Below are 26,666 nucleotides of genomic sequence, written 5' to 3' on the forward strand. Positions count from 1 at the left end.
CCACCCCCAGGATGGCTTCCCCTGGGGCGGGAGAGCCGCGGTCGCCCCGGCAACACTGACTGCCAGCATCCGTGGCCTAGGGAGCTCCGCGGAGTCTGTGGCTTTTCTGTCACTCAGCCCTTTCAGCACCACCCGCCATCCTGCCCCAGGTACGAGAGCACTGTGGTGGCCCAGCACCTGCAGAAAGGTACACAACTGGTCTTTCCTTCTTCTGTCCTTGGGCCAGGGCCAGGGCCAAACGGCGGCTCCGCCCCCAGCAGCCCCGCCCCCACCCCGCCTTTGTCAGCGGGCTTCTGCGGTCAGGTGGGCTCAGCGTGCAGCACCAGGTGCTTGAGGAACGCCACCTCCTCCCTTGCCCGCCTCTGCCCTCTCCGCCAGCACTGACCAGAACTCCAGGCAAGGACGGGCGTGGTCCGAATGTGCCCTGGAAGTGTGTGTGGCCAGTGCAACAGAGGAACCGAGTTAGTCATGGTAATTAATTTACACTTAAATAGCCGCTTGTGACTTTTAGTGGCTTCCTTACCAGCAGCAGCGCAGTCGTCAGCTTGAGCAGAGCCCCTGCTCTCGCCAAGGGGGGAAATGCATGATCGTGAGCATTCATCGGGGTTTATAAAGAATGGGTCCCTCGAAGGGCACGGGTAATATGAAGGCCCAAAGAGGGACGAGCTTGCCCAGTGTCCCACGGCAAGGGAGCGGACCCCCGTGGCAGACGCGCAGGGCTTCCCACGCCAGCTGCTTCGCCGTTTCTGAGGATTGTGGTCGCCCCCTCTAATGTAGTGGGGAAGGGCGGGTTGTGGGTGTCATGAGCGCCCACGATGCTCGCTGTGCTAAACTCATTTCGGTGTATTACACGTGTCTCATTTCTTCCCATCGCCCCCATTTTACAGGTGAGGCAGCTTAGGCCCAGGCACGGGAAGTGCCTGCCCGCTGTCCTGGAACCCCAAACCAGGCTACAGTCTCGTGAGGCTCCCTGTGACTGCAGTCCCGGGGTCGTCATGCATCTCTGCAGACCCTACAAAGGTCCAGGGTGTGTGAGATCTGGGTTTACACACCCAGCCAGGACAGGTGCAGTCAGTAAGCTTGCACAAGCCTCTCTCTTTCCATGAAGTTGTTTTTCCAGCCTGGTCTCCTACGACTTGGCTTCTGTAAGTGCCACACCTGGCGTCCCACCCTCTGGCTTATTTAGGGCTGACGTGGGAGGCGGGGTCTGCGTGCCAGGTACACCTGTTAGAATGGTGAGCTCAGGAAAAATCTGCCGTTGCCACTGGTAGCTCAGGAGGAAGGCACTCTGCTCTCACCTCAGTGCAGGGATGAGGAGGGGGCCGTGTCTCCGCCACCTTACCCCTGGGGTGCTCCAGCAGAGCCCCGCTCCTGGGGATCGCCCCGGTTCACTGTGCCAGAATCCCCATGGGCTGGGATAAAACACAGCACGCCCGGTTAAGTTTGAATTTCAGAGAAACAACGAATAAATTTTTAGTGTAAGTATGCACGTGATGTTTAGGACGCACTAAAAAATTATTTGTTGTTTACTTGAAATTCAACTTTAATCGTGCATCTGGGTTTTTGTTGCTGTTGTTGTTTTGCTTTGCTTTGCTTTATTTTATTTGCTCCGTCGAGCAAGGCATTATCCCTGTGCAGTGTACATGACAACTGAGACCCGGGGAAATGATGGGGCTGGCCTGCATGAGATCATGACAGAGGCCCTGACCAGGATCGGGTTTGACACCAGGTCTCTTGGAATCCTCTGTGGTCTGCGTAAACGCAGCCAACAGCTTCTGTGGCTTCCTTGGGGCGATTTGGGCAAGCCCAGAAGTCATGCTTCTGAAAAAAAAAGGAAGAGAAACCGAAACAAACCTGCCTTCTACGTGCACAGATATGTCAGCAGTCACTCACGCCGTATTGCAAAGTAGACTTTTGGTGACAGTCGACCCTGGCAGGATGGGCAACTGGGGAGAAATGACGGAGGAGAGAAGCGTCTTAGTCCGTTTGGGCTGCTGTAACTGAAACACCCTGGACGGGGTGCTCATCAGCCACAGGAATGCGCTGCCTGGCGTGCTGAAGGCCGAGGTCAGGGCCTCCTCTTGGCTCACAGATGGCTGTCTTTTTGCTGCGTCCTCACATGGTGGAAGGGACGGGACGAGGGGCTCTCTCCGGGGTCTCTGCTGTGAGGGCACTGATCCCATTCCTGAGGGCGCCAACCTCATGACCTGATCAACCCGCACAGGCCCCACCTCCAAACGCACATTGGGGGTTAGGTCTCAGTATGTGAATTTTGAGGAGACACAAACATTCTGTCTCTGTCGGGGAGAAGGAATGAAAGGTCCACAGTCTCGAGCAGGGCTAGAGATGGCGAGGCAGGGCTGGGGCGCAGAGCAGGGTGGTCGGGGTTACAACCTTTAACAGTCTGACCCGAGCGTAGCCCTCCGGGCCTGCTCGTCCTCGCCTCGTACCCATCCGTCGGTCGCGCAGGGCGCTCTGTCCCTCCGGCCTTTTGGCCTTTGCTCGTGCACTTCCCTCTGCTGCCCCCCCCCGCCCCCACCCCAACTTCCAAGACCCATCTGAAATGTCCTTATGCCCCGCCCCTAATGGCAGCCCCTCGCTTTTATTAAGCTTACTCGCGTGCACTCCTTCTACTCCCTGGAGGCTTCTCGGGGCCTAGGGTGTTCCCTGCTCCTTTTTGGACGCCCTGCACCGGGCCTGCGGCATGGGCGGCCTACAACGAGGGCAGGGGAGGGGCCCCAAGAGCAAACCGACATTGCAATTTTGCTTAAGGACTTGGAGAGTCACCAGCCTGCCCTTGATCGATATCGCAGCAGCCAGGCCCTCCCTTGCAGATGGCCCGCCTCCCTGGGGTGCAGGCTTGGAGTCCTTCCACCCATGTTCACGGCGGGGTCTGGGGGGTGCCATCCTGAGGGCGGAATCCGTCCGTGACATTCACCCGGGAGTCCCCAGTACCTGGAGTGGCATCTGGCACGTGGCAGGCGCCTATAAACCCTCACTGGGGGGAGGGGTGGGAGGAGGGAGTCATTCACCTGTCATGTGTCGTCACGTTCTGGAGCACTTGAGGCCCTGCAGTCAATGAGACGGAGCAGTGTGCCCAGGCCCGCTCTCGGAGCTGTGCCCGCCGGACACGCTGGCCATGAGCACGTGGGCCTCCCACAGCAGTAAAGGGTCTTGAGCAGGTTTTCCGACGTGCCGCCAGAATTGTACAGCAGGCGGGGGCCGCTCAGGTGTCTTAAGGTGACAGTGGGCTGAGACCAACGGACAGGAAGAAACCTGCGGAGAAGGGAAGGCAGCTCTTTTGGGGGCCCTGACATTGGCCGTGACGCTGGGGGACCTTCCAGAGCTGAAAGGCCCTGGTGGCCTGGGGGAGGTGTCAGAGGGCCACAGGAGCAGATACGGCCAGCGGGATGGGCAGCCAGGGAGGGTTTCCGCCCCAGGGAAGGGTGATGTGTTCTGCATTCCAGGGGGTCCTTAGGCTCCCAACGGGAGACTGGAGGTGGGTTAAGGAGTTGCTGGGAGGCCGGGAGGCCTCCCTCACACACAGGGCAGTGGGACCCAGGCAGCCTCATGGCTGGGCCGGAGTCCAAACCGCCACGTTCATTCCTCAAGGCTTCAGCTCTGCTTCCCCTTGGCCTGTCCCTCGCCTCAGACCAGGCTGGGCCGTGCTTGGGGGGCCCAGGAGCACAGATGCCTGGGGAAGTGGCAGCTGCCACTTTATCAATATCGAGCACTTCCTGGGGACACCGAGTGTGTCCTGTGGGCCACCTCATGTGTCTCCTTGGAGCCACACAACGCGATGAACATTAGAGCCATTTTACAGACGGGCTGTCTGAGGCCCAGAGGGCAAGGGCCTCGCTCATGACCACATGCCTCGTCGGTGGGGGAGCCAGACTGGAGACCTGAGGTCACGGCCGTGCCCCGATATGACCCTCATGGGGAGGACTGTGCGCCAACCGCCATGGCAGTGTGAGGCGGCACGGTGCGAGAAGGCCCGCCGAGGAGGTGGCGTGGCCTGGGTCGTCACGAAGAGGCGGCCCCAGGGAGAGGGAGCAAAGGGTGCTGCGGGTGGAGGGCAGTGCAGGGGCAGAGGCCCTGAAGCCAGCGCGCTGCCGAGAGAGGGACGGCACCGTGGGCGAGTTCAGCGCCGAAGCAGAAGCCAGGCCCTCTGGGACCTGCTGCCTGCACGGACTGCTTCAGAGGCTCCTTTAATCTGTGAGACGAGCCTCTTGGCCACGAGTCTGGACTCTCTTAAGGGCTAGTTTTGCAGATGTGCGTACGGCCCAATGAGGCCGCTTCACCCCTGTTTCTAGCTCCCTCTGCAGCTTGCCGTCCGTTGTTGCCCAGGGCAGCAGCCCTGGGCGTGGGTGTGTCCGTCAGCCTGCAGGACTGAGCTGCCTTACGGGCTCCTGCGGGACGCAGGGGCACCTTCTGGGAACCTTCCCAGGGCTGCCCAGGCCCTGACGGACGCTGCGTGCTCCTTGGCCCCGTCCCTGGGCACTCGTGGGTGGACGGTTGGGTTTACGTGTCGCAGAAACCTCTGCCCCTGGTGCCGCCGCCGTGGCTGCTCATGAGGACCCGTTTTCCTGCACGTTCAGGTGTGAACGCGGACGCCCCGTTTCTGCCGGGCCCCCGAAGGCTCTGCGTTTCGTGAGACGTGTTGACTGTGCCTCTTCAGGGCTGTTTTCTGGTGTCGGACTGGGAGCCCGGGCTCTGCTACCCGCTAACCTTACTTAGGACCTCGTGGAGCTACTTCGTCTCTCCCAGCCTTGACTTCCCAATCTGTGAAGTGGGGGTTGGGACAGTACCTGCCGCAGGAGGTTTTGGCAGCGTTACGTGGGGTCACGCATAGAGAGCTGACCTGGGCAAGCTGTGGGCCGGAGTTCGTGATGCTGACTCCTGCCAGCTTTTCGTTCTCACGCCCGCTCTTCCCGCCGGAGGTAGGAAGACCGTTGGCCCATTGGAGCGGATGCTCCTGGTGCAATGACAGCAGTGCTGGGGCCCTAGAGAATCTGGGGGGCTGTGGGGGGCCCACCAGGCACACTCCGCGGGCTCAGTGGGGGACCCAGGACCGGATCGGGGCCCCTTTGGAATAGGTGGTGGCTTTGGGGGTTTTCTCTTTACACACATGTTGAAGAAGCTCCCAAAGGCAGAGCAAATAGGAGAAGACAAAAGACCCTCAAACTGTCCCCAGAAAAAGTGAGCGAGCCTGAGCCAGTGTCCCCTTGCTCTAACCCTGTGCCCCTCTCCCCTAGTGCTCCTGCGGGAAGAAGTGTCTCGGCTCCAGGAGGAAGTCCACCTTCTCCGGCAGATGAAGGAGATGCTGACGAAGGACTTGGAGGAGTCACAGGGCGGCAAGTCCTCCGAGGTCCTCTCAGCCACCGAGCTCAGGGTCCAGCTGGTCCAGAAGGAGCAGGAGCTAGCCAGAGCCAAAGAAGCCTTGCAGGGTGAGTGACGAGCCACCGGAGGTCCCCTCCCTTCCCTCGCCTGGGGCCGGGGAACCAGGCTCTGGCAGGGGACCGATGTGGACACAGGGGTCTCCCGGCTCCCAGACCCCCAGCCGCGGCCGCCCTGTTCCTTTGTGGGTGGAAGGCGGCTTCTTGCAGTGTTGAGAACCTTTGTCATTTCCTCCTCCCATGTGACTGCCATGCCCTCCATCAGGGCTGGTCACGAGGCGGCTCCCTACAAGGCGTAAATGGCAGGCGGGAGGGAATCTTTGCTGAACCGGGATACTGACCAGCAGCTGGGTCTTCCCTCTCCCAGCACCCTCGGGGTCTTTCGCCAACCCCCTCACCAGACAGCGTGTGGGTGCTGGATTCTCTGCTAGAGGACCTGTCGGTGCCCGCCCCTCATTCCCGCTCTCTGGGGATGGCTCTCGAGCGAGGGCTGGGACCCCTCCTCAGGGCGCTTGGTCCAGAGGAGTGCCCCTCAGACCAGGGCAGCGTCCAGCCCTGGGCCGGGGGAGCAGTTGGGAGAGAACCTGGTGTAGGTGCCCGGTCGTCTCTTGCCGAGATGGACCGTGGACCCACTCGGGACACCAGCGCCTACAACTCGTCTCCCTAGAAGCCCCCTGCCCACGCTCTGTGGGGTTGGGCAGGGGTCTCCAAAGGTCATTTGCGAAAGGCTGGAAGCCACCTCTTCACAGTGCTCGTAAAACTCCCGCAGGGAAGCCTTGGGGAGAGAAGAGACAGGTCCGCCTCGATTCTCTCGATTCTCTCTCAGGGGGGTAAAAAAAAAGGCAGTTAACACTCAGCCACCTAATTTCCATTGACTATTTACTAGAACAGTAAATACTCTGCGACGACTTTATCTTTGAAGCCAAAGCTTTAAAAATTAATTTTTGATTAATTGGGTCGATCTCACAGACCCCAAAACAGAGGGGCTGAAAGAACCCGTTTATCTCTCTCTTCCCTAACCGTCCTGGGTTGCATGCTGGCCTGGTGGCTGTCTGCGCCCTTGGCCTGGGAGAGACCCAGGGAGGGAGTCAAAATGGAAGGCCAGGCATTCGCTTTACAGGGGCTTGGTCACGAGGCCATGCCTGACTGCGGGGAGTGCTGGGAAATGTTGTTTCTACCTGGGGGTCTCTGTCCAGGGGTGTCGGGGGACACTGAGTCGGCTCTGTCCTAGTGCGTTCCCTTGACCAGACCAGAGGTGAGATGTGGGCAGCAGAGCTCTCGCGCCCTGGCCAAGCAGGCTGTCTGTCCTGCACCCCACTCTCCATCACCCCAAGAAGTCTAGGAAATCGTCTTTGAGGGTGATTCCTTGCCCAGGCATTACACCATCTTTTGTGAGCTCTTTTCAGCAATGCGCGTTACTCTTAAAAGCAGGGAGACCCTTTTCTGTTGGGGTTTTGTTACCAGGGGGTCGCTCAGACAGTTTCTGGGTGTTCTCCTTGGGCGGCTGTGGGCAGCTCACCAGGGGCCTCGTAACGCAAGGCCCGGCCCGTGTGAGCTCACGTCCTTCGTTCTCGCTAAGTTTTGTGAACCAGTGGAGTCGGGCTGCCTCAGGAGGCAGCCGGATGCCAGCTCAGCCACCTTTGCTGCCAGTGTTTGCTCCAGTGACAGAGACGCCTGCCAGGGAAAGAACTCTCGCCCATCTTCATCCTTCTGGACCTGCGAGGAGTAAAAAAAACGTCTCTTACTGTTTCTGGGCCCAAAGGAACGGGCCGGGAGTGTGAGCAGAGGCTCATTTACCCCACGTCCCCAGCCCGAGGGACAGATGGCCCGGCCTCCCAAACCTCAGTGCCCCGATCTGAGTGGCGGGACAGTAACGGTGCATGAAACCAGGTCCTGTCTGATGAGGAGGTGGCCCCGTGAGAGCCGGCCGTTCGCGTAACGGACGCCCTCCCCCACCCCGACCCGCCCCACCCACCCACAGGGCACGGAGCTGCGCAGCAGGCGACTGTTCCTCACGCCGTGTTGCTGGGTTTCTCATCCACCGTCACAGGTCTCCGTGGGGGCCCAGAGATCCGCCAGGCGGGGCAGCTCCTTTGTAGGAACAGTCATCGCGTCAATGAGAATTTGCCGGTATTCATTTAAAAAAAAAAAAAAAAAAGCTTTATCGAGCACCTGCTTTGTGCCAACACTGGTCTGAGCACCTGGTCTACCATGTACCTCCGTCCCGCTAGGGGGCGGGAACCCCCTTTCTCAGATGGAGGCACCTGAACGAGGCTGGGGAAGGTTAAGGGAGGATTCAGCGAGACATTACATGAGCTAATGAGCGGCAGTCAGAAACTTTTTCCACTGCACACACACGCACCTCACCTTTCCTCTGGGGGTGAAGACCGCCCGGACGAGGGAGATGGGACACCATTGTAGCTAGCAATGGGGACCGCAGACTCTGGTGTCGGTTCTGGGCTTGAACCACTTACTAGCTGTGTGACCTTGAGTGAATTCCTCCACCTCTCTGAACCATAGTTCCCTTGCCGAGGGTAGCAGTAATAATTTCTGTTTTTCTGATGATTGGGTCTAATAATAGTAGCTACTTGAGAGGGTTTTTCATGAGGATGAAATGAGAAAGCCAGTGCTTGGCCCAGTGCCTGGAACCATTAGTGCAGTTATTTAAAATATCAGAGGAGAGGGGCCTTGCTGGACTTCCTTGGGTCTGCTGGGTCTCCTGATTCCCATTGGGGGTGGCCCAGACCGTAGAGCTCCCGAGCCCATCCAAGCTCAAGGTAGCCGTGTTCATGAACAGCAGGAAAGTGGGCACCTTCAGCCACCGAGCGTCCTGCCTGGCATCCTGCAAAGTCATAAATCAGATGGTTCCATCCTGGCCCCAGCACGTGGTGAGTCAATTGCAGACAGATGTGGGCAGAAGTAGGCTCGGGCACGAAAAGGGATTTATAGACCCAGAACGAGGAGAACAAAGGTAAATGCACAAGCCAGGTCGGTGGCAGACGTCGGGCAGCCCTCGTTAAAAACCAGTGTCTCTGCAGTAGGAACACATAAAGCCCCCAAAGACTTCCACTCTAGCTAGGTCCCCCGCCACCCACCCACCCCACCCCCCATATTTGGTTTGGAGTTGGATGAGACCAGAATTTTCCAGCATGTGAGGGATTAGAAAGTCAAGCGGACACCCAAAACATGAGCTCATGGATCCAACATCAAAGCAATGAAATGAATCTAGTTTGGGGACGGTAGGGTTTAGAAGCTTCCTTTGTTTCTATAGGGATGAGTCCGGGAATGTTTGGTTTCGGATCTGGGTTTCGCTGTGAGTTTAAAGGCAGAGGCCCTGAATGATCATGTAAGAAAGAATGGAGTTATCGTGCGTGTACTTGTGTGCGTGTGAGATCATACCCGAGTCTCTTTGGGACCTTTCTGGGGTGTCTGTTGATTTCCCCAGGCCCCCCTCAGTTTTACTGATTACTTCAAGAATCAAGGCATTTCAGAAACAGAGATCATGAAAATTCGCTTCTTTCCTTTTAAAATCACTTAATGGCATGTCAAGTGTGTTGAGCATTTTCCCATAAGAGTAAATACTCTTGGAAAACATAATTTTTAATGACTACATAATGTTCTACCAAATGGAAGCACCATAATTTATTTAGCCACTTCCCTATTATTGGACATTTAAGTGGTTTCCACTTTTTTCTTTTTGTGTTTGCTGTTATACAACACTACACTAAAGATCTGTGTTTGTAAATCTGTTTATCTTTTTAGGACAGAATTTCTCAAACTTTCTGGTCTCTGGCCCACCCTTACAAAACTGAAGACCTCAAAGAGCTTTTGTTTATGTGGTTTAGATGTATCCGTATTTACTATTCTAGAAATTAAAACTGAAAACGTGTCTAAATCTTCAATAATTTATTTTAAAATAACAAAAATAAACTTCATCACATGTTGACAAAAGTAAAACTGTTTTTAATGAAAAATAATTATTTTTTCCAAAACAAAAAGATTTGCATGAGAATAGCAGCAGCATCGTTTTACGTTTTTGCAAAAACTTTAATGTCTAACTTCATAAAAAGATTGCTGAATGCTCCTTTCTGTTCTTTCGGTCAAGTTCTGTAATTTCTTGTTTTGGTTGAAAAGCGGGCATCACACAGATACGCAGTTGGAAAAGGGAGGAGTCTATTAATTGCCATATTAGATAATTGTGGATATTTTTCTTTGATGCTACACCAAAGCCCACAAAATGGTAGTTTCTTAGAGGTTTGCTGCAGTGTGGGATCTGAAACCTTATTTTTGTGATATGTTGAAGTGGACAAAGCCATTGGCCTATTTTGCACTTTGAACAGATTTTGTACCCACATGTGGTTTTTTTTAACACCTAGCATTGATTATTTGGGAAATATGGGTTCACTGAGTGGTGCAGATCTTCCAAATGTTGACATATTTCATTACCCAATATCAAAAAGTCACATCTGTTAACATTACCATTAATCTCATTTAAAAAGTCAAGTATTGAGAAGCTGTGAAAGTCATAGTGGCAGGTCGCGTTTGCCAAAATTCTAATTTTTGCTCAAAAGCTTCAGTTTTATCGCGAGCAACAAATACTGTCAGTTGTTTTCTTACAAGTAAGAGGCTCACTCTACTTCACTTGTTAACTTAGCTCAGTAGTTTGCCAGACACCATAGTTTGTACGTTAGTCATTCTTTCAAGTACAAATGGTGTTCCTTGAAAAAGTGGCTATTTGAGCTAGCAACCCAAACAGTCGTGCGAGTGTTTTTCCTGGAGGCAGCCGTTGTTCTTGGGTGTGCAGCAGAAGAGCTTTAATTATACTTTGCATTTGATTAAAAGACATGCACTTGGGGGCCAAGTTTTAATAAAATTAACAATTTCTATTGTTTCAATGACATTCTTAAGTAAAACTTTTTTTTCCTCCAACTACGAGTGCATTGTGGGTAGACTATAACGACTTCTTATACTATTTGGTGCCACTACTAAGATGTCAGCATTTCACCCAGCATGACTTTTGTACCAATAGTGTAAATACTAACGTGGTAAAAAAAAAAAAAAAAAAAAGACAAACAGCATCAGAGTATTATTATGAAAGTAATACTAACTACTTTATTATTATAACTTTTTTCCCCTCTTGGACCCCCGACATGTTATTGGTGGTGGTGATGGCGGTGACAGCTAAGATCTTTGAGTATTTTTGATATGCCACACACTGCAGAACTTTGGCTCACTTAGTCCTCACAACGAACCTGTGAGATAGTCTTGTGAATGTGCCAGAATTACACAGCGGTACCTAGTTAGGGCCAGGTTCGGACTTCAGCAGGCTGGCTCTGGAGCCCTCAAGGGATGCCGGCAGGGGCAGAGAGGGTATTACTGCAGCGAAAACAGCTTGAGCAAAGACAGGAACACTAGCCCATGTATTGGCGGGGGGTGGATGGAGACAGGGAGGGACGCCCCATATGAAGGCTTTGCAATAGGGGGGGGATGATTGTGATGAACCTCAAAGGCCACAGGCTTCAGTTCAGGGACCACGGAAATTTTGAGTGGATGGAGGCAGTATAAGAAGTGGGATGTCCCCATGTCCCCAATTCTCTTTCCCACCCACTCCTTGCCTTTACAGCCTCATCTCTCTCTTAGCCTGTGGACGTACACGTGCTTTCTGTACATATGGTTCCCAGATGTGTCTGTGGATCATCCCCTTTCTCTCCTCTGAGTCTCTTTGCATTGGCTCGTCCTTCTCCCCCTCCCTCTTGACAGTCGCTCTCCTCCCGAGTCCTGGTTCAGTCTCTGCTTTCTCCAGAAACCTTCCTAGACCTTCCCTGCCTGATCGTTCAAGGCCCGTGGTTGGCAGAGTCCTGCCCTTTTGGGGCCGGACCCTTGTACAATTACAAGGGTCCTTCAGAGTGAAAGAGGAGGCAGAAAAGTCCGAGTCAGAGAAAGTGATATGACTGCAGGGCAGAGGTCAGATTCAGCACGAGGACTCGACCCACCATTGCTGGCTTTAAAGGAAAAGAAAGGGGCACAAGCCAAGGAAAGGGGGTCCCTCTTTGTGAGACCAGATTCCCTCCCTAGAGCTTCCAGAAGGAACTGGAACCCTGCCCACATCTCAATGTTAGCCCAGTGAGACCCATTTCAGACTCTGACCTCCAGAACTACAGGATTATAAACCTGTACTGTTTTAAGCCACTAAGTTTGTGGTCATTTGTTACAGCAGGAAACTGAGAAGGGCCCCTCCTCCGCGTACATCACAGCCCGAGATGCCGACCTTCCTCAGGACTTGGCACACAGGGAGGCACGTCTGTTTCCTATTGGGCTTGCCATTTGTCGGGCTCCCGCAGGGCACAGCCACCAGCACAGAGCCGGCCCTGTTATCTCAACGAAGCAGACGATCCTTGAGCATGGGGAGAAGAGACGATGCCCAAGCTAACTCTCTTTAGCGGAAGGAATTAGGCCTATTGAGGCCCGTCCCCCGTCTCATAATGAGTCACCTGCCCTCTGGTCCTTCGAAGGAACCAAGCCTTGTTTAATTTTCTCGTTCAACCAGTGTCCCCTGAAGACTTCCTCACACTAGAACCCGTGCCTGTGGCTCAGAGAATTCCGAGGCAACCTGGACTCGGGCCCTGCCCAGAACCCGAAGACACACTTGGAACCCATGTCACTCTCAGTGCAGGTTGGCTGACCGATATCCCTTTAATGGCCAACCAGGCCTGTGGATAAGAATCTATGCCACAAACACTCCTGCCGTGAAGAGTTCTAAAGGGCAGGGAATGTCTCAGGCCTCGGGCAGGAGGGGACACCAGGGTCCTTCACGTTCCCAGCAGGGCTGGCTGTGGCCCGGCTGCCTTTACAAATGTAACCAGGCCCACAGACAGTGGGGTGGTAGGTGGCCCAGTGGCTGTCGGATAGAAGGGTGTGTCATCGATGGTGGGATGGCTCTGCCCACCTGTCTTCTTACACGTGCGTCCTTGTCTCTGCAGCGATGTGTGGGTTCGAAGAGCAGCTTGACGCTTCCTGTTTCCCTCCCCACATCTGCACTTCACTCTTTGCCTCATTCCCCCCTGCTGGGTTGAATTTCTGTGCCCCTCTTCAGGAAGTCATACACATAAAACGACCGGTGGCCCCCGGAGCTAGCCTGATGGCCCCGGGGGCTGCTGCAGGAGGCCCACCCAAAGCCAGCGCCTCTAACCCACAGCTGTGAGTGGAAGACTCTTAGCTGGCAAATCTTAGAATTCAGTGGAAGCTCTTAGAGAGTTTTAACTCTGCAGACAGAACATCTCCGTAATACACTGTCGACTACTTTGAATAGTTAACAAATCCCCCTTGAAAGCGTCTTAGCCTCTAAATTAGATCCAGTTGAAATAACGTGTGGCAGAAGTGTCCAGAATCTTCTCTGCTCTTTGCGGCTGTCAGGTCTCCAGCAGGTTCGCTGCTTCACAGGACGGCTGGGCTCCCAGAAGGGACCCGTACCCTAGTGCACGCGTACTTTAAAAAAATAATTACAATAAATGTTTTCTTTTAAAGTAGTTTGAGATTTGCAGGAAAAAATTGCAAAGTCCCCGTATGTCCAGTTTTCCCCGTTCTCAACATCTTAGACTGTCGTGGTACATTGCATAAGTGCTTTTAAAGCCATCTTCTTGTATCATTTGCCGATGTCTCATTGGCCAGAGCAAGTCACATGGCCAAGCCCAGCGTCATGTGGGAAGAGACTCGCAAGTGGATAGAGGGAAGCGGCCTTTCTAAGCAGAAATTAGTCCATGTCCACCACAAAGAGCATTTTAAATAGAATCATATCCAGAATCTGCCGTAGTGTCTGGGGTTCCGGTGACTGACAACCGTTACCTCTCTTTGTCTCTTTTGACATCTTTACTTTTTTTTATAGGGTTTTGTACCTGAGTGACTAATGTCCTCTCTTCTCGGCCTCATTTGGGGTTTTCCCCATCGATGTCTTGACCCTATGCATTGGAAAGGCAGCCACACCAGCCCCCTCCCCCTGATTCCACCCGCCCAGGCCAGAACCCCCTCCACATCCTCCCAAGCAAGTGCCCTACCAGAGTCTCCTTTAGCACTTCGGGTCTAATTCTCAGGAAATTCGTCTATGCGCTAATGGTCTAATTATGGAAATTTGCCATTTATGAGAAAACGTGAGAGACTGGTATGTTTGAAAGCACGCAGATGCCCTCCAGGACTCACCCGCACGGTCTGGAAGCATGGGCCAGAGCCTAACCTCTCCTCCCGACTCAGAAAAAAAACCCCTCCTAGGCCCATTTCATGGTTGGGATGACTGGGGTGTGAAAACACTGAATCTCTTTTGAGCAAAATCATCTCAGCTGACGTTCGTTTAGCACTTGGACGCAGCTGGCCACTCCGCGTGCCTGCGTTGATCCTCCCAATAACCCCTGAGAGACGGCTGGTGTTGATTAGCCTCCTGTTCCCCATCTACAAAACGGGGATGAGAGAGGCTAAGGATTTTTCTCAGGTGTCCTGGACAGTGGGTCGCGAAGCCAAGACTTGTTCCCCAGTGAGTCCGGTTCCGAAACCTCTGTCCTCAGCGGGCTACGTGGCAGATGCGTCTTTGATCCTGCGTGTCTTGGGGGAAGTCGTGGCCCTCGGGAGGGAGGGAGTGAAATGGGGAAAGGGGGGAGGAAAAGGAGCAGATCAGCGTGCCTGGGTGTCCCTCAGCAGCCCCTGAGGCGCCGGGATTGGCGGATTCCTCCCCAGGCTTCGGTCTGGAAGTCTTTGCAGGGAAGAAGGGCTCCAAGGCTGGCCTCGGTCAGGGAGCCAGGAGCTCGTCCCCCTGCCTCCCCACCTTCCCTCCGCAGTTCAGGGAGCAGATGCCGGCCCGGAGTTCTCAGCCGCTGGTGGCCGTAACTGAAGGTGCAAGCTAGGGCCGCAGACCTCAGGCTTCTGCTCGTGGTTACTGCCCACTCCCTTCCCAGAAAGGGTCAGAGACCGATCCGGCTGAAAGGCGGAGAGCAGGCCTCAGCGTGAGGGAAGCCAGGCTCTCACGCCGCCTTTCGAGACACTGTCCGAGACTCCGCCGAAGTCTGGAGCCATGGCCCCTGTCGCTGCAGGTCTCTGTGCCCACGTCATCGTGACGGAGTCAGGACATGGCCCTGAACTCGTGGCAGGAAAAGAAAAGTCGCACTGGCCTCTACCCTAAGAGAAGAACTTTGGTGTGAGCTGGGGTCGGGGCCCTCTTCAGAGTTGGCCTTTGAGGTGGCATGGAATGCCCTCACCCTGGGTGGCCATGCTCGGCTGGGGCGGGGACTGGCCCCAGGGGCCTGTGGTCATGGGGTCACATCCGGTGGGGGCCTTGACTGTGGCTCTCCTCGGCCTTGGGCGGCTCCTCAGGAGATGCAGTCCTGGCCTGAAGCAGGGACCTGGGGACGGAGCTTCCTTCCTAGGAGGTCTGTCCCTGCTGATGTCTGGTCAGCAGCGAAGGAGGCAGGGCTTCGCAGTCTGGAGTGATGCATGGGGTAGGGAGGCGGGGAGTGTGCGTGACACAGTTTCCCTCAGGTTTAGCAACCCTTCTCGGGGAGCCCCTAGGGCCAGCCCTGTGCTGAAGGCCCTCACACACCTCACCTTCACGTTACCCCTGGAATAACCCCACGATGTGGGTGGAGGTAGCCTGACTTCACCGTTGAGGGACCCGAAACCCCATAGAGGGGGCGGGTCCCAGTGTTTGAGTCCGAAGTCCCACGCCTGACACGGCCTTTGACTTCCACCCCTGTGTTTGTTTTTGATCAGTAGAAATCTCTTCAGTGTCGATACAATCTTACCTGAAATCTCACCCACTTATTCATTTAACAGACATTTGTTTGAGGTCCCGCTACTTGCCAGACATTGTTCTGGGCCCTTGGGATATATCCGTGAGAGAAACCAACAACAGATCCATTTCTTGTGGATCTTACATTCTAGAAGGGTGTGCCAGTTACTGTTGCTGTGTAATAAACTTCCCCCAGATCTTAGCGGCATTAAATAGCCACCATTTTTCTCACAGCTCATGGTTTTGCGTGGCAGGGACTCGGCGGGGCCCAGCCGGGCGGTTCTTCGCTTCCGTGAGCTGTGGGGGCGGGGGTGTTCCTCTGGAGAGGCAGAGACAGCTTCTCTTCTTACACTTCTGCTGCTTGGTGGCATGTCTGGGCTCTGCTGGGACCCAAGCACCCAGTTGGGGCCCCTCCAGTGTGGTCATCAGACCTTTTACATGGAGGCTCAGGGCTCCCACAGAGAGGGTTCCAAGAAACCAGAGTGCAAGCTGCAAGGCTGCTTGCTTTCAGATATCACTTAATGTCACTTCTGCCACGTTCTGCTGGTGACACAGGCCAGCCACAAGGCCAGCCAGACACTCTACTATAAAAAGCATGTGGTATAGGAGATACATTGTAGTCATCTTTGCAAAAATACCATCTGCCACAGAGGAGAGGGAGACGGCCAAAAATAAACAATGAACGTAGTAAAAAGCAAATCATGTGCATTAGAAGATTGTAGGTACTATGGGGACACAGAAATTTTTCAATGGGATAACATAGGGCCCGGCCGTTCCGCTCCTAGGCATTCGCTCACCTAGGAAATACAGACTTGTTCACAAATAGTCAGAGCAGCTTTATTTGTAGTAACTCCAAGCCGGAAGCAGCCCACGTGTCCATCAGCAGATGAATGGATAAACAAACTGGTCCATCCTTCAGTGGAATCCTTCAGCAATAAGGTAGCGAACTTCTGATACATGCAACATTGTGGATCTCAAAACAGTTCCTCCAGAAAGTAAAAGTACATCCTGTGCGATTCCATCGACATGAGACTCTAGGGTCGGAAAGATCAGTGGTCACCTGGAGGTAGGGAAGGGGCAGGAGCACGGCTTTCAAAGAGGAGAAGGCAGCTCTTAGGGTGATGGTTTTACAGGTGTGTACATATGTGAGATCGTACCAAATGGTACACGTTAAATATGTGCAGTTTATTATATGTCATTTATTAATGAAGCTGTTTTAAAAAGAAGATGATGTGGTTGGGGTGTTTTGGGGTGGGGAACATTTTAGTACCCCAGCTTTGCCTTCTTGCCTGCCCGCCAACCTCAACAGGTCACGGGGGGCCCAGCCCCACGTGCGCAGAGTCTAGGGCAGAGCCATGTCCTGTAGGGGCCCCAGCACCCAGGTCTCCTGGGCTCACATTTCAGGAATAAGCAAAGACCAGCGAGGTCTGAAGCTACATACGCTGTAGCCTGGGCTTCCAGCGCAGCTCTTTAAATAGCTTTGACCACATGGACTGGCCAGTGACAGACAGAAGCTGCTCACAACCAGGCGAGCTGGACAGGCCTTCATGCCTGAGCCCGACGTAGGGACACAAAAGGAAGAGAGGCATTTTTTGGCCCTGAGCAAAAAACTCAGACCACCTTAGAAAGGAGAGTCCCGATTCATGTCGGATCCAGGAACTATGGCAGGGAAAAGATCGGAATTAAAATCCAGTGGTGTCATAATATTTTTAAAAACAACATTTATATTTAATGTATATATAATCAACATAATTCATATGTATTTATTGAATATGTCTATGGGCCAGGAATACATGGGTTATAAACCCCATGAACTATCTCATAATCCTTCCCATTTTTCAGAGAGAAGGTTGAGGGACAGAGAACTGACCTGTTGGGAGATAGAATTTGAACCCAGGAAGGTGGGCCTGGCTCTGGGACCTGCAACATTTAGCCAGATACTGCACAGCCCCACAAGAAGCCTGCTGCTGTTTGCTTAAATGGTTAAACAACCACTTTAATGATGAGTCATCTGTGATGTGGATCTTGGGGACAGTCTGGGCCTGTGAATCGGAGGCAGGGGCCACGTCGAATCGGGCAGTCAGGAGCCCTGGGCTCTCCATCACTGTTGCCCCAGACTCTGCAGCCCTTATCCGGAAAATGGGAGGGTTGGGCCGAGTGTTCTTAGAACCACAAGGAATGTGCTTGGAATACAGGGGGAAACGTCTTTGTGGGAGGGAGCAGGGAACAACCCAAACACTGAGACAGCCAGACAGCGGCCTCACGCTGCCCGCTGACCGCAGAAGTGGTACCGTCACCAGGTCACACCAGCTGGGCCTCTGCCTGCTGCAGGGCCTGCCACTCCCATCCCAGCCCAGAGAGAAACCGCGGGACCTCGCCGCCAGGGCCCGACCCGGCAGACCTTGCTCACCAATCTTTACAGCACCTGAACTCCGGGCAAGTCGCTGGCCCACAGGCTCTGGACCGTGATGCTCTAGGAGAATCGTTGTGATTAAGGTCCTGCTTGCAGAGCATGGTGCCCAAGGAAAGAAGTCTTTATCAAGAACCCGTGGGCTCAGGCCAAAGGAGGGGGGTGGTCTGAGGCTGGTCAGTATCCCCACCCCCTGTGCCAAGCCCCAGGAAGACCGAGTTTTGCTTCTTATCTGCCCTTGGAGACCAGCCCAGCTGGATACAGCGAGACAAACGTTGGCCTTCCTGAGGCTGTTAACGCTTCTCTCTCCCACCCAGTGTTCAGTCCTGGGCTAACCACATAGAAAGGTGCTCAAAAAATGGGCCTGAGGTGAAGGCATAAGATGGAATGCCAGACGGAGCCTTTGGGATGGTCGCTTCCTTGGGGAGGTGGCTGTTGGCGCAGCGTTTTAAGTCTGGGGGCGCCTTGAGGTCAGGGTTTGAAGTGTCTTGTGTCTGCGTCTCTGTGATTGTCCCATTCTTGCGGCTGAGGGGTGAGCTAGGCTGGGGGAAGGACCGAACAGAGATGAGACACGGGCCAGGCCCCCGGGGCTGGCACCCAGCAGGTGATCAAGAAATAGGTGAAGATGGACGGAAGGGCCCACACCCCATGCGTACGTGTCCCTGGTCTGTTGAAGGTTACGGGAGGGCCTTGTGCATGCGCCGCGTCCCTCGGCCTGACTTTCTGGTTGCGTGAGCCGTCGGGGCCGTCCTGAGCGCTGACCTTTGTCTTTTGGCAGAAGGGCCAGGGGAGTGCGTGGTGCTCCTCAATCACTTGGAGACTCAGCCTGCCAGGGTGCAGGTCAGGCAGTGGCATCAGGGGAGGGAAAGGAAGGGTACGGCCCTCTCTTTCTAGCAGATTGGGGTAAACTCACTTCTTTCAGGGCCACAGTGGGCTGGGAGGCCCTGGGTGGCACCCAGGGGAGATGGGAACCAAGCGGCTCCAGCCAGTCTTGCCAACACAGAGCTATTTTCTGGCTGAAACTCCCAGAGGAGCTTGGCCGTAGAGAACCTCCTCAGAGGCTAAAAGCTCGCCAGGACTCTGAGAGCCAGCTCTGCACTGCCCCGCCTGCCCCAGACCTCCGGGCCACTCCCCGGGCCAGGGCTGAGTGTCGGCCAGCGTCGGGTAAGCCTCGCACCTGCTGTGAGGAGCGTGTCAGCTCGAGGACAGACTTTCTGTTCCAGGCAGTGTCTCCCCAAGGCTTCGTGCTTCCATCTGTTCCCAGCTGAGGTTGGTTCTTACTAAAGACCTTTGTTTGGGGGGGACACCTTGCTCTATAGGCAAGGACTGAATCAGAACAATTCTTCTAGACCTTCTAGATCTCATGAGTGAGCGACTTCTCTGGAGTTCAGGGGCTGCAAAGGTCCATGGGTGTCATTTGGAAATGAGGGTCTTCTGAGGTCTATTAGAGCCACTGGGTCCAGATGGAAAAAAAAAATCTGGGATAAGTAGCAATATTTACACCATACAAATGACATTAAAGGCTATAACAAGAGACAAAGAAGGACTCAGTAATTCTACTTCTGGGTACTTATGTGAAGAAACAAACAAAAAAAACCCACTAATTTGAAAAGACATGTCTCCTTATGCTCACTGCAGTGTTATTTACAGTAGCCAAGATAGGGAGCAGCCTAAGTGTCCATCAGTAGATGAATGGATAAAGAAGAGGTGGTACATATATACAACGGAATATTACTCAGCCACGAAAAATAGCGAAGTCTTGTCATCTGCAACAACATGGATGGACCTAGAGGGTATCACGCTAAATGAGATAAGTCAGACAGAGAAAGACAAATGCCATGCGATTTCACTTATATGTGGCATCTAAAAGACAGACAAACTGGAAACAAACTCATAGATACAGAGAACATTTTGATGGTGGCCAGATGGGGGGGGGGGGCGGGGGGCGCTGCATGGGAAACAGGGAAGGGATTAAGAAGTACAGATTGGTAGTAACGACGTAGTCATGGGGACGTAAGGTGCAGCATGGGGAACGTGGTCAGTAATGTAATAACCGTGTGTAGTGCCTGATGGGGACTGGATTTATGGGGGTGATCACTTCGTAAAATAGACAAACGTCTAACCACCGTGCCGTGAACCTGAAACTACTATAATATTGTATGTCAATTGTAATTGAAATTTTTTTAATTATTTATTTTTAAGTGCTGGGTCAATAGGAACAAACGGGGACCGCCCCATACAGGCAGGATCTGTAGCCCTTGACCAACACACGGGATCCCAGTAGAGGGACAGGTGTCAGGCCAGCACTCCAGGTCAGGGGATGGCTGCTCACGGTATACACGGATGGCCGTGAGGTGGCCACGGGGCCTTCCTGCCCCACTGGGCGGGAGAAGCAACGTCTCTCCACCTACATCCTGGCTCCCTCGCCTAGAAGCGCATCACTCTCACACACGGCACCTGTCTCACCTGGAGAACGTGAGAAGGGAAGCATTTGTGAGGGGCTTATCTCGGTCGGCCAGCCGAAGGCTAGAATGGGGCTGTCCCCTAAAGAGAGTTAATGTTTATTAAACACCTGCTGTGTGCAGAGTTCTCTGCATGCATGATCCCATTTGATCCTCACAGCCGGCCCGTAAAATGGGTCTTATCATCACCCCAACTTTACAAAATGTAACTGGAGCTCAGGGTGGAAGGAACTTGGCTGGGGACACACGGTTGGAGGTAGAGCCAGGATCAGCGCTTGGATCTATTCCGACTTCTTACGCTACTATTACATCATAAAGACCAAACACCTGTCTGCCGACACCTAACATTTCTCTGAGTCCTTAAAGTGCAGCCGCTAGGTGGAGGGAGGCAGGCTTGGGCTTGGGAGGGGTGGACAAGGGCTCCTCACTCGTCCCCTGTGAGCTGGAGCTACTGTTCTCAGCACCCTCAGACCTTGAAGAGGTGCCAGGCACCGGGGCCAGCCAGGAGCCGGTGACCGTGTAATGGCGGGGAGGTCTGAAGGCACAATGCCATTATCTCTCCACCACCTGAATTTCTAAAGACATCTTCCTAGCGTGGAAAGTGCAGGTGCTGACTCAGGAGAAAAGAAGTCCCAATTAGTGACGCCAGCCTGCACAGGCACCCTCGGCCTCCCGCTCAGAGCGCTGTTGAGAAAGCTGCTGGCCCCGTGGCCGCAGACCAACAGCTTGTCTGTGATCGTCAGAGCAGAAGGCCAGAACGTTGCTTCGGCCTGCTGAAAGCGGCAGGGGACCTCTGCACTCCAGAAATGAAAAGGGCTTGCTTCTGAGGTGTCTTCGGACGTGCAAAGCGCTTCTTCCTCCACCCCTGGCGCCACAGGTCCATTCGTGCCAGGGCGGCTGGGCACGGTGGGGCTCTGCACCCCCCTGCACCCCGTGGGGCGATGCCCAGACGAGCCCTTGCGGGAGTCCCAGACTGGGTCCCAGGGCTGGAACTGGACTCAGCAGACTTAAGAAAGTTATTGAACATGCAAGTTAAAGCCACTCAGAGACATCATGGCAAAAAAAAAAAAACCCGAAATCACATGCGCGGGGAGGGAGATCGAGGTACCGCCGCAGCATCACAGGTGCGTTTACCCTCTGACCCCACAGCCCCAGAGGATAACGCCTCACAGGTACAAAACCAGAACGGAAGAACAGGAAGCCAGTCTCGAAGTTCGTATGGTAGATTCGTTGACGGTGTTCTTGGCGTAATAACTCTGGAGCCGTTTTGTTACTGTGGAACAGAGCGAATGAGTAAATATGTGTTGTTGGGTACCAGATTCTCTCCTGGGCCAGTTCGTTGCTTAAAATAACACATATTTATTCTCTTATAGTTCTGGAAATCAGAGACCGAAATAGATTTCCTGGGCCAAAATCCAGGCATGGGGCAGTGGAAAGTAACCGAGTGTGACTAGGACACCTTGTCGATCTAGAGCGCAACGATGCCTGCGCGGACAGATGGGTTAGAAAGACCCAGGCAGGCACCTGCTGCAAGAGGCTTCCGCTGGCAGAGGTGGGACAGTTTGAGCAGCCAAAAGGATAGTGAGGGAGACAGACTGTTAGGAAGAGGGGAAGGAGGCAAAGGCGAATGCTCGTGGATAAATGTAGGATTAGTTAGGAAATCGCCAGGTGTGGACAGACTGCCGTTCCGAGCCTCCCGTAGGATGCGGTGAGGACTCATGTCTCCTGTGGATTAGTTGGGCTCGGGGCAGTGTCATGAAAGACCCACCGAAGGCAAAGGGAACCTTCTAGATTGAAGCCGAATCAGGAGCCTCTTGAGTTCATTGCAACGCGTGATCCTGGGACCTGGATGAGAGGGTGGAAAAGCCGCAGATGCAGTTATGGGGACCACTGGGGACCGTGTCCGATGAGATGATTATATCGGGGGTAACGCCGAGTGAAGCCCGTGAGTAGCAGGCCGTCGAGGACGTGGAGCCCACAGCCGGGGGCTGTTTTCAGGGGCTGTGGCAGCTGCACAGCCCTGAGTTTGCCTAACACCCCTGCACCAGGACGCACCCCGCGCTGGCCAAGCCCCGGGAACAGGTGTTAGGCTTCATTTGCAGATAGGAAGCTCTCACTTCTCTTTATGAATATTTTAATAGTAAAGCGGCAAATCCCAGGACGTGCTGACCTGCAGCTTGCGTCGGTTGGCAGTGCCGAGCAGTTGTGCCGGCCTGCTCGGCGCCTGCTGAGCGTGCGTGGCCAAGGTGGGGCTCTACCGTGGCGCCCCCGTTCCTCCTTGCATGGGGGCCTCAGGACCTCAAGGGGATAACCTGTCGTCTTAATGTCGCTTCAGAAAAGTAAAGTTCAACTCCAAATCTCAGTAAAAGGATCAGCTCTGCGCTGGGGGTGTGACGACTCTGGCGGGGCCCTGGCTGGCCACCTTCCCAGAGGCTGGCGTCGGGGACATTGGGGTCCAAGGGCCTTGCCTGTGCTCACCCAGCGAAGTAATTCGTAGGTGCTCCACAAGCAGTGGCTCCTGCCACTTTGCACTCTGCCAGAGGTATCTGGAGCACAGTCATTCATTCCAGAAATAGCCACTGACCCCTGGCCGTGTGCCAGCCCTAAGGCTAGGTGCAGAGGGCGTCAGGGAGAGCAGAGCAGCTTAGAGGGGAAGCAAGTTATAAATTAGTGGCCAGACAAGGAAAAGATAAGATAGGAGCACGTGTCGTAAGGGACTGAAAGGTCCTCTTAGTAATTAGCAGGGAGCTCGTTTGCATGGAGTGACCAGAGAAGGCCTCTCGGAGCAGGGCCCTTTAACCCAAGACCGATGGGAAGGAGGCAGCCGTGAGCCCAGGTTGGGGGGCGCTTGCCAGGCAAGGGGACAGAAGGAGCTACCATAGCCGGACGGTGAAGGATGGGGAGCGAGGAGGAGGAGGAGGTGACATGCAGTTTCGCATGGGGCTTTGCGATCTGAGGAGTGTGATTTTGTTATACATGGCAGGGTGGCTGGTTTTAAGCGCGGACGCGACTCGACCTGGTTTGCGTGTGGAAGCGGCCCCTCTGGCTGCTGTGTTGGCAGTGGACTGAGCGGGAGGGATCACGGGGTCCCATCGCCATCCTCCAGCACGGCGGGTCGGACAGTCCCCAGGACTTGCCGACAGGTTGGATGTGGGCGAGAGAAGAGGACAGCTCACAGGAGTGGGGTTCGGGCACCTGGTGCACGCCCACGCCCCCTCCAGCCTGAAGGCACCGGGGAGCCACTGCAGGCCTCAGGCAGGGAGTGATGGCATCAAGTGCGGTTTAGGAAGCCTGAGGCTGCAGAGTGGAAATGAATCCAGCTGTGAGCAGTCAGGCCTGGGCCAGGGCGGAGGAGGGGAAGAAGGCAGGCGGTTCTCCCTGCAGAGGACGAAGAAGCTCCGGGCAGGACTTGGTTTTTTTTTTTTTGGGGGGGGGGGCCTCAGGCCCTTTGCCTGGAGGTCCTGCACCATCACCCCCATACTCTCCTCCTCCTCCTGGCTTCCTCCATGCCCCTTTTGGGGAGAGAGAGCCCCTTCCTTTCAGGGACCTCATTCCTGAGGAGAAGCAGAGTTCCCACGGGCGCTCGGTTCCCGTCCCCACGCAGCTCCGTCTGTCCTCAGAGCTGGGACTCGCTTCAGGAGCACAGCTGCCAGGCAGCCCTGCCCTGCCCTGCCCAGCCCCGCTGGAGGGAAGCGTAATGAAAACGGGCAGCTGCCCTGAGGCCATGGCTCGCCACACTCAGAGCTGCTGTCCTAGACGCCGGCTTTCCTGCAGCCGGAAAACTCGGTAACTCCGGGCTACGTGCTGTCAGGTGCGGGGCTGCGTGGATCACGTGGTCATCCCTGTTCTGATCGTTACAAGTCTGAGGAGCAGAGCTCAGTCATGTGACGATTGTGCATATCACAAGGGCCCCGCTTGGCCTGGCCGGGGTCGGATGCCCAGCTCAGCCCAGAGGCCGCCGGGTCGCGTCTGGCTGTGGGGAGAAGGGAGGGCGTGCTAGGAAAGACTGGCCGCGGGCCACTGTTCTCGGGGGCTCGGCAGCCGCCAGCTCTGGGCACACCGGTACCACTTTGGGTGAGACCACCTCCCCTCGCGTGGCAGTCCGCACACGCGACCTGGCTGGCAGGTGCAGCTCTCTCTCCTGCCACACTGCCCACCAGCGCCTTCCCAGGTGTTGACTGAGGTCCAATTCCAGGCGCCATTCTGTGCCTAGGACAGCAGCCCCCGGCCAGGCTCAGACAGGCAAGCTTAGCCTTTCACCATGATTCGGTCACCTGGGAACATTCGCTTCGGTTCTGGGGAAGATATGGTCGCACAATCTTATTTTTGCTCGTGTCTCAGGACGTGGGTTGTCGTGGGCCCCTTGTCGTTGGGTCTTCTCTCAGCATCGATGGAGACAATGCCACGTGGGGGTTGGGATCGTGGGCACTGGGTTCAAAACCTGGCTCTGGTGCATCATCATATCGGCAGGGCCTTGGGCCCTGAGAATCAGCCGATTCGTCTGCAAAGTGGGGATGATTATAGGAGCTGCCTGGTAAGGGGCTGAGGAGACCAGCTGAGGTCACTCCAGCCAGCTACCCCGGACACGCGCAGCCCCCAGGACCCAAGTACCACCCTCACCCTAGGTACCTTCTCGCCCGGCATGCCATGCTTCAGAGCCAGCGTGGAGAAGGCCGTGGGCCACCGGGCACGCTTAGCAACACAGACAGTTCCCCCTGGGCGGCGGGAGGATGCTGGGTTGTTAGGGAGAGCGGGAACATGGGCCTCGCACACTTGACCATAGAAGGTGGCTGGCAGGCAGGTGAAGGACAGCTGCCTGGGCAAAAAGGAAGGGGCTAGAAGAGAGGGACGGCGTGCCTTTAACATGAGACCTGAGCTCCATGCAGCGCCTGCAGGCGCACTCCTGTGATGGGGCGTGGCCCAGGCCAGGCCCCATCTGTCCTATCGGGACAGCCCAGAAAGCCCACCCGAGTTGCGAGTTGCTCCTGGGATTGTCCGCGGGGTTCCCTGCAGAGCCCGGCTGACAGCTGATGCTCCCCATCCCAGTTCCGTTAGATCAGGAGCCCGGAGGACCATCTCCCAGGGCCGTGCCTCTGTCCCCATACCTTTGCAGTCAGGAAGAGGCTGGAGCCAGCACACACACTCGCCCCAGCTGCACGGGCATGAAGCAGGGGTGCACTGGGGCTCCTGTCTCCACACGGGTTCCGCCCCCACCTTGCTCCTCATCTCCTGCCTGGCCCGGGCACCTTTGGGCATCACAGGTGCGGTCACGTATTTTGATTTACCCTCGTTCATCCCAGGCTGTAAAACCGCTGACTCACTGATATGTTCTCTTGAGCCCATGCACTGCTTGTTTAATTTTTGAATGTGTTGCCATCATTTAAAAGTCAGAAACTATTTGCAGTGTGGATTTTTACCTTCTCTTGGAAAAAGAGCAGGTCCGGCCGCCCCGGGCCTGGGCTGCCCCAGATCAACAGCCAGCTAGAGCTGCCCCTTTATAAAGATGGCACATCTGCGCCCCGCCCAGCCCCTGCGCCTGGCTCCTGCAGATGCTCACCCCCCCATGCGGCTGGCCTGAGGACACCTGTCAGTTTCCAGTCTCTCTGTCTAGTACCTTCGGCATGCGATCGCTGGGCAGGCTTTCCTCTCGCTTTCCCTTGAAGCCACTTCCTGCCTCTTCTCCCCTTCCCGAGCTCCATCCCTCTCTCTTACCCCTTCACGAACCTCCCTCTGCCCAGAACAGCAAGCACGGTGACTCACACCTTCCTTTCTGCTGCCCGGGTCCCTCGTCTGGTGTCTGGGCCTTACCACACTGGGCGTGTGCTGAGTCAGGACCCAGCTCAGGTGCTCCGGGACTGAAGAATGCACGGACGAGAAGTCGAGAAAGCTCCCAGGTCCCCTCCTGCCCTCTCCTCTGAGGCTCAGAGAGAGTTGGAGACACCCTGACCACGCCACCTCTGGGTGGGGAGAAGTCTTGTAGTGACAAGCCTCAGAGGCGTGTGCACATCAGCCAGGGGATGTCGCTGGAGGGGCTGCCTACTAGCCGGGTCTGTGAGCTCGCTCCGAGCCAGCTTGCTGCCCAGGCCAGCCTTGCCTCCCCTCTGCCTCCTCCAGTCCCAGGAGGAAGGGCCGAGCCTCCCAAAGGCATGCCACTTTCGGAAGAAGGCATGGTGGGAAGCTCGGGGCCCTGGGAGCCTCACCCCTCTCGGTGCCCCAGGGCCTTGCGTGTGGGGCGCCAACCTTCTGGCTGGCCTCACCTCCCCGAGGGAGCTCAGTCACAGTCTGTCCCGATCCTCGAATGCCCTTTAGGCTGTTCATTGGGGGCGGAGGGCAGCTCTGCAGTCTGCTGATCTCTCGGCCTGGAATGTTCTTTCCCAGCATCCCCTGGTTCCTTCTCCTGCACATTCTCAGCTTACTGTCACCTGCCCAGACAGGTCATCAGAGCTCATCTCCCAAGGAGACCCGCCCTGTGCCGCGCACCCTCCAGGCATCCCCGGTGCCAGCCTCCAACGCTCCCTGCCCCGCGCAGCACGTTCCAGCTCCTGACCGTTTCCTGTGTCTGGCTCTTCGTTACCCACTGTCAGCTGCAGGAAGGCAGGGGCCCGTGCCTGGCGTATGCCGGCATGCGG

At 55.3% G+C, this 26,666-nt stretch overlaps 1 protein-coding gene across 5 annotated transcripts in view; it reads left to right on the plus strand.

Annotated features, from left to right (window-relative positions):
* The window catches only part of KAZN (kazrin, periplakin interacting protein), a 911,581-nt gene that overhangs the window by 797,909 nt on the left and 87,006 nt on the right, over positions 1 to 26,666 (plus strand). For all 5 annotated transcript variants that reach the window (XM_036228924.1, XM_036228931.1, XM_016128292.2 and 2 more), the window contains one exon: positions 5,256 to 5,447. In XM_036228924.1, the coding sequence (XP_036084817.1) occupies positions 5,256 to 5,447 (192 nt within the window). The remainder of the gene's footprint in view (positions 1 to 5,255; positions 5,448 to 26,666) is intronic.

Source organism: Rousettus aegyptiacus, unplaced genomic scaffold, assembly GCF_014176215.1.
Source record: "Rousettus aegyptiacus isolate mRouAeg1 unplaced genomic scaffold, mRouAeg1.p scaffold_m13_p_1, whole genome shotgun sequence".
NCBI lineage: Eukaryota > Metazoa > Chordata > Mammalia > Chiroptera > Pteropodidae > Rousettus > Rousettus aegyptiacus.